Here is a 14,033-nt window from a genome sequence, read left to right on the forward strand (position 1 = left end):
AAAAACTTTTTTTGGTGCATGCAAAAGGATGGGACGCGCGTTCTTTTAACCCTGTTAAAAAAAAAAAAAAAAATAAAAAAAAAAAAAAAATTATTTTAAGAATAACGGTTTACATGGCTCGATGCGGGACAGTCTGCTACATACAATGCGCTAATGAACGGAAAATTGCAATTTTTGGACTTACGTCACTCTGGGCTCTGAGGTACAGAAATGATGTTTCCGCTTCAAGGTCATCCGCCATATCACCGTGGTCGAGCTTTAATGGCATTTTAGTACTTATATTAAGCCTCCGTATAAACAAGTATTATTTAGCACTGATAAATATGTATTGTCTTGTTCTTTAGAAGGTGACAAATGAATAATTGTGGAAGAAAAGAAAAAAGTACAACATTGCCGTACAACGTTTGAAAAAATTAAGCGACCGACAAACTCACACACTTCCGTAAGTCTTTTTGAACTCGCAACGGCACTGTCTGAAATAGGGCCCCAATTTTAAGTTTTACCTGTTCGGTTTTGATTTTCTAATCATATAATCGAATCTTTATTCTTATTTTACATCGTGTTTTGAACTTCTTTTTTTCTTTCTTTCCGAAAATGTTATTATTATGTTTGGTGTTACGTAATCGTCTAATGTTCCAAACAACAAATTCAAAATCAATGCCCTACCTTGGGCGTGGGGGGGACAGCATTATTATAGGCAAAGCCGGCTCAGTTTCGCCGCCCCAGGCGATTTTGACAATTGCCGCCCCCTTATCAAAATCATCGAACATACTCTCACGTATTGCTGCAATTTGAGCTGCAAAAAAAAAAAAAAAAAAAAAAAAACCCTAAAAAAAAAATCAGTTTTTCATTTTTTTCCCTCCTTTTTTTGCCACCACGAAATTTATCATCCTACGCTGGCACAGGTCACCTACCCCAGGAGCCGGGAATGATTCATACGTTAGAAGTGAAAAATGTAAATATTCTGACTTTTGTTTAAGAGCGAATATTTTTGAATTGATGTTTCACCATGAATTGCAAATGTTATTAATTTTATTGAATTTCTGCAAAATGGTGCGAGGGAGGGGACGTCATTCCTTAAGTTCGACAAGAGCGGTAGACCCCGTATACTAGTGATTCGGCCGATTACCGAATATTCGACCACAATCAAAGCGGAGTTATTCGCTCATTTTTGTCTAAAAACAAAGCGCAGGTTACGTTTAAAGCACAATTTTGAATGATTAATTGTTCAAAATACATTATTAATTTTTTTTTTAAACAATGGGGTGGTTTCCTTCAGTCAAAATATTACTTTTAGCCATTGAAATAGATAGAATGAGCAAAAATAATAATAATAATAACATGGACCCAGAAAATACTTTTATTTTCCCAACAGTTTTTTTACATTAATTTTTTAAAATGTCCGATTTTTCGAACAAGGCGTGGTCTTGATGACGTCACAAATGATGCACTTTGCCGCATATTTCTACTACATTTCCACGTTATGATAATCAAGCAGCGAATTAAAATTGCGCTCCACGCTTGCTACTAACAGTATCGTTGCCAATACAGGTGAGTAAAGATGCGAATTAAATATTTTGCACTTTGAATGGCATTTCATCATTTGTGATGTCATCGGCAGAAGCCGTAAACAATGAAAGCGCTCCGATTTAAGTAATTTTTTTTTAAATATTAAACGGAAACAAATTTATCAAAAAAAAAAAAAAATGGTCAGATCCTATGTTTTTAAGCATGCTCTTTCAGAAAAAAAAAGTACTTTTAAAGTTTTGGAAACGACCCCAGTCAGAGTATTTTTTTAAAAAATGATTAAAAAATATTCTGTCCAAATTTTACCAAAAATTGCCAAAAATAAGGATATATTTCCTTAGCAACAGTTCTTAAAAATGAAAGTTTTTTTTAAGCAAGAGAAAAAAATTCTCCAATAGAAGCCTTTTTTATGCATATAAAGCTTCTCAAATAAATGAATAAAAAAAGGAAATTTTTATTTATCTGTAACTAGCAGTACTCGCACGGCGATGCCCGTGCTAAAACGTTAAAGGAATTCCGTTGAACAAAAAAATTCCACGCTCCTGCCCCCCTTCTGATGTGAAATGATCATTTTTATTCAACTAAAACGCGGACACACCTTTTAAAAAGACCTATTAAAGTCTCTCTGGAATTTAAAACTATTCGCCAAAACACATAAAAACATTAACAGTAGCTTTAAAACTCAAAATAATCCTTCAACTACATAGTTCACCGCTTAACGCGACAAGCACACACGCTACAGTAACCCTGCCCTTGAGCAAGTGAAGCGTTTTTTCCCCTTGCAATTTCAAGTGTTTCACCAAATAAACAATGCTATAATAAAAACGTTATAAAAAAACAATCATAATTGAACAATAAGACAAATCAAATTATTTACTTAGATAAGTAACCATCTTCAACTATAAGAACAAGAACAAACGTTGAAGAAATAAGGAAAACTAAACCAAACATAAAAATCCTATAAAATCAAATTATGTATTTGAACATCGAAACAAAAACGCATTCAAAAATCTCTTCGTTGATTACAACAGCGTAGCATGGGCATGGTTTCTATCGACACTGTCGGCAAGCGCTCTCTCGAAGAGTTAACTTACCCCACCATCTGTTAGAAATTCATAGAACTAAACAATTTATTAAACACTAGCTGCGTTACCCGGCTTTGCCCGGTCTACCTTGAAAATAAAAATTGTGTCAAGTGACGTATATTCAACTATCAGGCGTAAAAAATAAATAAAAAAAATCATGATTTCCCTTCGAAACAATGACGACAGATATTAAAATACTTTTAAAAAATTAAATCCAGAAAGATGGATTTAAAATGCGTCACCATGGAAACACAAAATAAAATAAGTTTGAGGAATTAAAATGCGAAAGAAAATGGTTCACAATTTGAATGGAATCGAGATTTCTTAAACTTGATTTAAAAAGTATTGTAACTTTTTTTCCTTTCGAGATAAAAGCTTATTTTTTCGACCATAGGTCGAGTTAGATCTGGAGTAAAAAAGGTCGCTTTTTCGAATGGCGTCAAAAAGAAAGCTGTCGGACAATTCCTTCACTTTTTATTGATTTACTTAATGAGGAAAGTAGTGCCTAAATTTAAGCTAAGACTAAAAAAAATTCGAGCTAAAAACGCAAACAACTCCCACCGTAATAAAGTTAGAGCATTGTAACAAATTGCGTAGAACGCGGAAAATTCTTTCCTTTCCAACGATATATAATATTACTATTTGCGAGTAATTTTCCACCCCCATATTCGAGAATTTATGTGAAAATTGGGTCTAGATTGGAATAAAAAAAGAACTATTCATCGAATTTTATTCGAACTGGTCTGCAAACCCTTTCAGGACTTAAAGGAACAAACTGTGAAAATTTTAGCAAAATCGGCCGGGTAGTTTTCGAGTTTTGCGAGTTCAAACACACAGACGCTTTTTGGAGACTTCATTTTATACTATGTAGAGATGATTTTGATGGCATTTACCAAAATTAGCAGTAACAAACCAACTTTCTCTTTGAGCAAAAACTTCGCCCACTTAGATGTAAAAACATTAATTCATCAAAGTCGAGGATGAGGGGTGCAATCGACACCCCCAGCGGCAGATTTATAGTCTATGCAAGGGGGGTGGCGGTTGAAAAGCCTAAAAGCTACCCCCGGACTCATCACGTGTGTGTGTGGGGGGGGGGGTTAGGAAGTATATTACAATCCCCCTAGAAGATTTTTTTTTAATTTGCAAAGTGAACATTTTTCGAACATAGAGCTCATAGAAGTGAGTCCTCTGGTTTTTTGCCCCTAGGAAAAAAAGATCGGTTTAAATGATGTTGTAAATATTTAAGAAAGCTCATGAGTCTCCCAACTTCCTCCAAATGTTCATGCTTTTGAACTTTGCACCTCTCTAGCCTTCAGAAGAGTGTTACTTGCTAATATAACGCTCCCTTTATATCCAAATGAAAATAATGGCTATAAAACTGTCGAAAACTCAAAACAATTGGGGGACATTTCCAATTAAAATTAAAAATCCGTCCATCCTCGATTACACTACTGTCTAAAACTAATTAAAAGCAAATTCATAGAATTTACTTGATTATTGTAGTAGCTATTGATAGTAATTTCTTCAATTTCATGTTATTGTTTTCAGAAAATGATGGTTACGGAGGAGGCGGTCGCCCCCACCCCCTACTAAATCCGCCACTGAACCCCCTCCCCCTCTTTGACCCCTTTAAAACGGGCCTGTTAAGAGGGTTTTTTCTTTTTTACCTCAATTTAATATAGGCTCCCGTTCTGGAGGGGGTGCTGTGAATCATTTTTAAGAGGGTGCGTCACATTACACATCCTTGAGGGAGACTGGTGTTGGATGTATACGTGCATTAATGATGATTAATGGGGGGAATATTTCTTACCAACACGATAAAGATGCGAAAGCGAAGATACCTCTCCACACATTTCAAATGTTTTTCATATTGACAATCATTTGCAATCAATTTTGAGGTCTGTTTTTATTCTAAAAAAAAATTCACAAAATGTGTGTATATTGCAATTGATAATGTTGCACGCTGCGCCGTCGGAAATCAACAAAAACATTTTGAATGTCCAGTTGGATGGTTAAATTTTGTTCTATAACATCACGTAATGCACAGAAAAAAATTACTTAAATCCCCCCCCCCCCCCTTCCCCGCATTATTTCAGTTTCCATACCGGCTTCCCTGGAGCGCCTCACCCAGTAGGCAGCTCTAGCAACAGCGAAGCGTCTGATTCTTTCATCTGTCTGGGTTGAGAATCCGCCCGCTTGTGTCCTTCCCCTCGCTTCCCCCCGACGTGTTATCGAAGTGGCGTCCGTTGCACGCGAGCGGTGTTGTCGTTTGCTTGTGTGTGTGCGGCCGAGTCTTACTTTTATAATTTCATTTATTTTCTTTAATTACGCAGAACGCTCTTTCCGGAACCTTGCAGAAAAGGTAAATACTCTTTGATCATAATTGTTACCGAAATCCGCTGTAATTTGCACCCGAGTTGTTGTGACAGATTCAGCTGTTCGATCTTCTGAGGCCAACCAACAACAATGGAGCTGCGAATGCGCCTGTGTTGGGGTCAATACATTATTAGCTTTTCGATGGTATTTCCGTTCATGCGTTCCGGGATGGTTAGTGAGGTAGTGGATTTCGAATTTTAATTTTCGTAGAAGTTCATATTCTTATCTGAAGTTCCACGTTTGTCTGTTTTTTTGCGAATGTTCGGTTTGATATGCATGCGCGCGCAATCATATAAACATTTGATTAGTTTAGAATTTATTGCTGTTAGATTCTATGCAAGTGATCATTCTTCGTTTGTTTTGCATTTCTGCATGGTTATCCTCAGTTATTTGTTTGTTGATTCAACTATATTTTGTTCTGCATTAGAAATATCTTCCCTTTTTGAGAATCTTGTAAAAAAAGACCTTTAAAATCTAATGATTTTAGCGTACAATTAGTACATAAAAATCGTTCATTTTCAATTTTTAAAGAAAAGGGTGAAAGAGAATAATTTGAATATTTTTTGCTCTCTAATTGTGTGCTTTTATTTGTTAAATCTTGTTGTTTTTCAACACTTTTAAATTTTTTATGTATTTCCATTGATTTATCGATTTTTTTTTCTCTTCGGAATGCTGAAGTTCACAAAATCTTTTAAATAATCTTGCTTTATGAATTTACTTAAGAATGTTGCTAAACTTGGGAATTTTATTCTTTCAACAGCATAAATAGACTTGAATGTTAAATTCTATTGAACATGTTTTTATTCTACAGTTTTTTTTTTTTTTTTTAATTTTTAATTCTATATGAAATACATACCATTGGGGGTGAGGGGGGGGGACTGCTCCTTCACTTCCAAAGGTGAAGGGGACTTGCCCCTTCTCTTTTCAGAGTTAAAAATCTATAATTAATTGAAAAATTATTATAATAGGGTGGACTGATTTGTTTTAGGAGAATAAAAACTAAACATTCCAAACAAATGAACCTGTCCCATCTTATTTCATAAGAATATAATTTTTAAATGGAAGGGAAAGTCTGCTGTGGTCATCTATCCCAATTTTCCATGCTATGTTATGCATTTTTTAGAAGTTATTTGATCAGTAATATTAAAAGCCATGATATGGCCAAATTTTACAACAACAACAAAAAAAAAAAATCAGCTTCAGGGGCCACGCCCCTTAACCCCTACACTTCTTGTGACCCTCTACTTTTTTGATGCACCAGCCAGCGCAGTGTCTAAGGGGAGGGCTTTAGGGGTTAAACCCCTCCCATTGGGGAAAAAAATAATGCGCACAATGAAGAAAATGTACAGTGGCTCCCAAAAGTGTTCGTACACCTTGAGATTTTGCAGTAAAGCCCGAATAACGCAAAACTGAATTCAAATATGAAGTCCAATTTTTTTTTTTGCACCATTCCTATGCCATTCTGAATAAAACCCATGCTTAGAAAACAACAAACACGATTCGAAATTAGTTTTTTTCCCCTCACAGTAACCATAAATTGGTTTGAAATGTTTCTAAATTAGTTAATTTATACCATTCTATAGTGCAGTGCTGGATAAAATGCTTTTAAGACAATAATAGGATCGAAAACAAGGTAAAGGTCAACTGGCAAAGTTAACAAAGCATGATCGGAGGTTTACAGTTAAAAAAATTATGAAAAATACGCATTTGATTGCCGAAAAAGTTTCTGCCGAATTGAATGAAACATTTTACGTTTAATTTTCACCTAAAATTGTTCACTAAGTTCTCTGATTAGCTGTACTGAAGGGGACCTCTTCCCGCAGAATTTTTCTTGTTCGTGCCAAAAACAGTAAGCTTACGCTTTCCGTCGTAAAATCAATGATAAATAAGCTCAAAACGTTTTGGAACAACATCTTACTTATAGATGAAAATAAATTTAATATTTTGGGTTAAAATGTTGTACAATTGTCAAAAGAACAAGAAATTGGGAACTTAATCTTAAGAACTTAGTTGGACTAGTTAATCAGGACGGTGAAGGTATTCTTGTGTGAGGGTGCATATCAGCATCAGGATTTGGTATTTTGGAATTTTTTGATGAAATAATGAATCATGCTGTTCATTTAAATATTTTAAAAACAATTTTAAACTATTAGCTCAAAATTTGGTAATCGGAAACAACTTTGTTTTTTATCAAAATAACGATAAGAAGTACACGTTTGCGTTTGGTGCCTCAAAAACTGTCCTTAAGCTTAGAAATATCTCCTCAATCGCCAGATTTAAACTTAATGGAACATATTTGGAGATATCTGGTGGCTAGATTATGAAAATACACCATTGAAGCGAACTAGAAACAGTAAGACTCAAAGTGCGACCAAACACTTACTCAGAAATTGCATAAAAAAGAAAGAAAAAACAATGAAATCTATTTCCAGACGTTTAAAAAGTTGTTGTTGATACTGCATGATATTCTACTAAATAATAATTTTGTAAAAAGTTAGAGTATTTACAAATTTTTTGACATTTTTTCAAAGTGTACAAAGTCTTTTGTGAGATAAAATTTCCGTCACGTTTTGGTTTTTGATTTAAAAAAAAATAAGTTTTAATGTTTATTAAAAATTTTCGTGTAGTTTTGTTAAAAATAGATCATATATCTTATAATTAAATACTTGTTCCGAAATATTAATTTTAACTAATGCATAGGGACCTATTTCATTGAAAGTCGTAGGTGTACGAACACTTTTGGAAGCCACTGTATATTTGACTGAAATAAACTGAAATATGAAAGTTTGTGTGCAACACTTTAAAAAAAAAAAGACTTTTCTTTCTGAAGTTTTTCTGCAATTTAAGACTCTTAATCGCTGAATGATTTATCAATATAAAGCATTATTGCTTAGTGTAATGACGTTATGATGAATTTTGCAAATGTTGCGAGCTATGAAGATGCATAAGTGATTGTGTTTGGTACTGTAATTTATATCAGCAACAGGCTCTTATTTAGCTTATTTCAGAGTATTAAAACTGATATAAATGCTACATTGCAAAATAATTTTTAGACAGATTTTAGTACTTATTGCAATATACCTCATAGTAAACAGATTTGATTAAAAATTAACGAACAAGGTTTGATTAAATTAAAAAGAAGCTGTGGAATGAAAAAAATACTGCGGTCACTTGAGCAGCCAGAATCATCCTTCGGGAGGGTGGGGTGTACATTAGTCCTTCCAGGTATATAAATGCCATTCTGGGATCGACAATTTGATGTAAAGTTTGTGAGGGGTTCCCCCTCCCCAGGTAAGGCTGTAGAAGCATTAAAAAACCATCCCTTAGTGAAAATCTGGACACGAGCCTGGCACCAGCGACCTATTCTCTGAAGGCTCAATGCAAGATCTTAAAGAATTGTTGATTTTTTATTGTTCATTGTTTGCTGTATAGGGTAAATGACAAATTATGAGCATAGTTAAGGTTTTTTTTTAAAGCTTGAATTGCTGTTGAACTGTGATGTTGCTGGTTTAGCTCATGGAAATACCTAACTCTCACGGTGTTAGAGCTTAGAAATTGCACTCTAATGGCTGAAAATTTTATTACTTTTAATTATGATTTAAAAAATACATTTGAAATAATTTGGAATATTCAAGTAGCTTTTACCAGTTATGGTCACACACGCTCAATTAGTTCTGGGCATAAGGGGATGTTGGGCATGTTGGTCTGCTTTTTTACTTTTCAAGGAATCAAAGCTTTGTGTACAGAATATATTGAAACAACAAATGTCAGCAAATTCCGTATCATATTCTCGTGTATGAAATTTTCAGCTCACTTATCATAGATACAATGAAAAAATTTATTTTAACTTTTGAAGAAATAAGTTTTTTACCGCATTTGAGTGAAACGGGACTATGAATAAAAAGTAATTTTTTATCTCATCAAAAAATTTAATGATCAGTTTGATTTTCTACAATAATTTTCGCTAAACACTTCTCAATCCCACAGATTTTTTTGAAAGTGTTGAATTGATAAACTTTTTTAATATTATTTTTTTAATGGATCCTCGTAAAGTGGACCAACGTTCCCCACTGGTGGGGTACGTTGGTCCGCCTGGTGGAGCACGTTGGATCCCATAACTCAAACAACATTTGTTATAATTTTAATGATAAATACTATTAAACTTTGTAACTACCTTATTCTCTGTTGTGTGTCGAGTGAAAAATATTAAGTTTAAAGATCAATATAACATATTGAATTGATTTTTTGATAAATCATCATTATTTAAAAACAGCAATAAGCGTTCACCATTAGTACACAATTATTTTTTAAAAATCATAAAATATTGGTATAATTATTGAGATTTAAGAGGAAAAAAATGTTTAAAAATTATCTGGGGTAGGTTGGTCCGGTCCAACGTGCCCTACAAAGAGTGGACCAATCTACCCCACCTTCTTGGTCTAAAAAAGTGATATCATAACTTTTTTCTTTTTGACAAAAAATGAAAAAAATTGCCAATTATTATGAACTAAAGGAAGTTACTTTAAGAAAGGAGTTCAATTTTTCCCCTGCAATCTTGAAGAAAAAAACCATTAAAAAAAATAAAAATACTGTTTTCTGAAAATTACTCAGGACTACTGAAATAACACTTTCTTGAATAAAATTTGTTCAATATAACTGTGCCATGTGATTTTATTATAAGATTTGTAGGACCATAGGTGCTGTTTGTTAGTCATAAAATAAACAAAAAATATGTTAATAGTATTAAAATAATTGAGACCAGTCCAAGGTGCCCCGCGGTCCAATGTACCCCACCTCCCCCTACCAAAAAACTAGCGATGATCATGCTAGCTAAATCGAATTATTTTTTAGAAATACACCAAAAAAGTGTTCAACAATATTAAAACACTTATTTTTCTTACAATTTAATCAAATTTCAAATATCCTGACTTGCCAACATTAAAATTAAAAAATGGAGAACAGAGAAATCTCTTTGAAAGGTTCATCTGCACAACAACCACGAAAGGAAATAAATAAAGAAAATGAAATAGAGCTATTCTACTGCTACATTTTTTATTTATTGTTTGCCAAATTTTGCTTGTATTTTATCATCAATCCAAAATAATTTTGAGTAAGAATGACCTAAAATTTAATTATGGTTATATTTGTCCAAAACTAAAATACTGATTTTTAGTTGACTAGTTCTGGGCACATTAGCTCAAAAAGATCTAAAATATGTTGATTAATGTCAAAAATAAATCTATATATAAAAAAAGAAAAATTAATTTGAATTTTGACATCTTGAATTCAAATTATGTTTTTCGCAATCACGAGTGTGTGTATGTAGGCGTGTGTGTTTGTGTGTAGGGGGTATATGTGTTTGTGTCTGTGTGCTGGCATAAGTGTGTGAGTAGTTGTGTGTATGTGTAGATGTCTGTCTGTCTGTATGTGTATGTGTGTGCAGGGGTCTGGCCAGAGGATATTTGGGTCCGTTAACGGACCCTTCACAAAAATCCGATCAACCAAAACGGACCTTTCACAAAATCCCGGTCAAACAAAACGGACCTTTCACAAAATCCCGATCAAACAAAACGGACCCTTCACAAAATTCCGATAAACAAGATCGGATCTGTCAAATTGTTTATTGACAGAGCAAATCTGAAAGCAAAATAACGCATATTTCTGGGTATAAACCGATAATTTTTGGAACGTTTTTTTAAGTCAAATTAGAGGGATCAGCTTATACAAAATCGGATAATTTTGAAAAAAAAAAAAAGAAAAAATCTGAAAAAAAAAAAGAAAAAATCGGCACTCCTGATGCTCCTGCAATGCTCCTGCGAGCGATAAATAATTGCTACTGCCAAATAAATATAATGGTTGTTTGTTTTATCACAGCTAATTAGCAGCGGTGTTGTTGTAAACTTTTCTGAAAAGGCATTGGTAAGCACTTTTCTCCACTCATGATTTAATAAACAATAATAATATATATCTGCGAAATGAACTTAGAACTGCAAAGGGATAGTAAGGGTGAGGAAAAAATATGATCGCTTCAGATAGGGTTACCAACTTCAAAACTATCACCACTTAGTGTCTGACGTTGAACCTTTATAATGACTTGATTAGAAAATATTCTCATCATTTTGTTGGCTTGTCATATTTGCGTTTTTACGGTGGTGCGGTGCGATGTTTAATTGTTATTTTGGGAGAAAATTGTATGGGTTTTGATTTTTCGATGCTAACAAGGATGATTAACTTTAAATAAACTCTTTTAATTACCGTTTTTTTTCTTTAGATGTCTACATTTTGAAAAATGCAATCTTTTAACATCCGATATGATAATCATATTTTGTTCTTTTTTCAAGCTAACTTCGCTTTATTAGGATTCAAATAAATGAAAAGTCTCTTTATTTCTGTTAGAACTTTCATTTCAAGTTTTTAAAGCAAAATTCCATTTTCTGTTATGAGTCAAAAATTAAAATGCTAAATAGATGGTTTATTTTATTTTATTTTTTGGGTCAACTGTGTCCACAGATATTAATGATATGTTTATCATAGGACTCTAAAATGCAATTTTAAAATAATTTTATCAAAAATATTTCTTTTACAAGCCGTTTTTCTACTTTTGATGCCTTCACTTTGAGAATTGCGATCTCTTTGCATCCGCTATGGGAATCCGATTTTTCGAATTTTTAATGACTATTTCGCTTTGTTAAGAGGTAAACAATTGAAATATCTTTTTATTTTTGTTAAAATCACGGAATTTATAAGTTTTAAACGAAATTCTGTGCTTTTTAAGAGATGAATGCTGAACCCTATTCTGAATTTTATTTTATTTAGTTATATTTTTGTTACAATTATTTTAAGTACTGTACAGAAATATATCTGGTATAATTTAACATAATGTAGAATGGTAGATAAATATTGATACTTGAAAGAGCGATGCCCCCCCCCCCCCACCACCAAATATCAGGAAAAAAACCCAGAATGATTTTCTCGACGTGGAAGAGGAAAACACTCAACTTGAAGTTTAATTGATGCAGTTTGTGCCATCTCTAAATTCTAAAATTTCGTTTTAACAAAAAAAAAAAAATTTTTTTTGCGAAATTTTTTGATTTTTCACAAAATTAATTCATTTTTCACAAAATTATTTGATTTTTCACAAAAAACGGACCCTGTGAAAAATCCTGGACAGACCCCTGGTGTGTGTGTGTGGTGTGTGCATGTGTAGTTGTGTGTGTATGCGCTTGTGTGTAGGATATGGATGCAACCTAGAGACGGCTTTCGCTATAGGAACAGCATTGTGAGGAGCCGGTTGACGGGTGCGGAGGGTGGCGGTGGGAAAAATCAAATGATAGGACGCCAAAAATAGTCAAATGAAAGCAATAAGTAATCGTGATCGCTCAAAAAAACAAGGAATGAGTACGGACCAATAAACTGTGATCTGATCAAGACAACAAAATCAGGTCCTTAAGAAAGATCCATTTTTTTCTTTTATCTCTTTACTGGAGTGGCAAAATAATGATTTTTAGGAGAAATTCTGGTTACGTGCATGTGAATAGGTAAGCTTTTACCTTACCTGTCTTATACTAATCCAAAAGGTTCCTTTGAAGCGGCACTTTCTTTTATTTTTACCCTTTATTAGTGTTTTAAGAAATTTCCCCTTGATAAAGTTGAGTGGGCCTTATTCTGAGATTACAGTTGGGATTGAACAGCAGGTGCAATATTTTACTCTCTGACTCCATAGGAGGTCATCATAATCTTCTGTCCACCCCTAAATCTGGATTGAGTGGTCAACAGGGATGTATTTGAATAACTGATATGGAGATAGGATTCTTTTTATCCCTTTCTGTTTAATACTCCTAGTCATTGAAACATAAAAGGCATAATCTTTAAATAAATCTTTATTTTCCCCAAATTTTTTTTGGTTTCCCTTTGTTTTGGTTATTGGGTCCCCAGGATCGGAAATTACTTGGAAGTTAGGTCCCCTTCTGTCAACTTCGACTAAAAAACCTAAGTACAGCAGGCAAATGCAAGCCCTGCTTGTGTTTGAGGAAAATGCGGTAGGAGATGATCTTGAAAGATGCTATTTTGAGAATCCATTACAGGTGTTCCTGGAATATCCATTACAGACTTAACATTATGGTCAATACTAGACGAATCTGCCCATTACTGTTTGAGTGTCCATAACTGCCTTGTACACCCAAAATTTCATTTTATTAAAATTTCATATGTTTGCAGGTTTAAAGATGACAGTTGTTAAACGGAGAATCGCTAGCACAGAGACGATTCAGCATTTATGGGATGCCATAGTATATGTTCGACAACAGAAGCAAGTCCCAAATTTGGAGCGCATTGCTAATTACATGCGAAGAAAGCATCACATTTCTCCTGAAGAACTGGAAAAGCAAATAGAATATGCAGTTCACGATACTCTCATAGAAATGAAGAAAAGAGTAGGTTGCAAGGGTTCTAAAGTTGGAGTTGAACAAGATACATACAGAATACCAGAAAAAGATGTGGTGAGACTATTTTTTGTTATGTAGTGAAATGGATTTAAACATATTTTTTGTAAAACAGTAAGAGTTGACCTTTTTTCGCTTACATTAACTTTGAATATGTACCATATTTTTGGGACAGCATGATGCACTTCTTTCTGCATGATGTTGCATCAAAAATTCTCATACATCTTAAATTCGAAATTAATATTAAAATGTCCAGTTTACAACTTAAGATTCTCTCTAATCTTGGAATTAGCAAGGAAAGGAAGAAAGTTCAGAACACGATTTTTTGAGTTTTAAATATCTGTTTGATTTATTTTGTAAATTAATTTTTAAAATGTCTCTCAGGGTTTAAGCCGAGTTTAAAAACTCTTTAGCAATATGCTAAAATGTCAAAGGTTAATGAATGCCATATCTTTTAATTTTTTCCTCACTGTGATTCATCTCCAGTGAAAACTAAATTCAATATTCAGCTATATGGCATATTTGAAGAAATAAATACAAAGTGGTTAAGATTTTTGTCTTATTTTTGATTTGAAATAAATTGTACTCATCATTGAGAAAACCA

The 14,033-nt window shown here is 33.5% G+C and overlaps 1 protein-coding gene across 1 annotated transcript in view; it reads left to right on the forward strand.

The window, feature by feature from the left end:
• Positions 1-14,033, forward strand: part of LOC129222211 (zinc finger MYND domain-containing protein 11-like) — a 68,849-nt gene that overhangs the window by 31,568 nt on the left and 23,248 nt on the right. Inside the window, exon 2 of the mRNA XM_054856686.1 lies at positions 13,206-13,486. Coding sequence (XP_054712661.1) covers positions 13,214-13,486 — 273 coding nt within the window. The 5' untranslated portion in view covers positions 13,206-13,213. The remainder of the gene's footprint in view (positions 1-13,205; positions 13,487-14,033) is intronic.

This window comes from Uloborus diversus, chromosome 5 (assembly GCF_026930045.1).
Source record: "Uloborus diversus isolate 005 chromosome 5, Udiv.v.3.1, whole genome shotgun sequence".
NCBI classification, from domain to species: Eukaryota; Metazoa; Arthropoda; class Arachnida; order Araneae; family Uloboridae; genus Uloborus; species Uloborus diversus.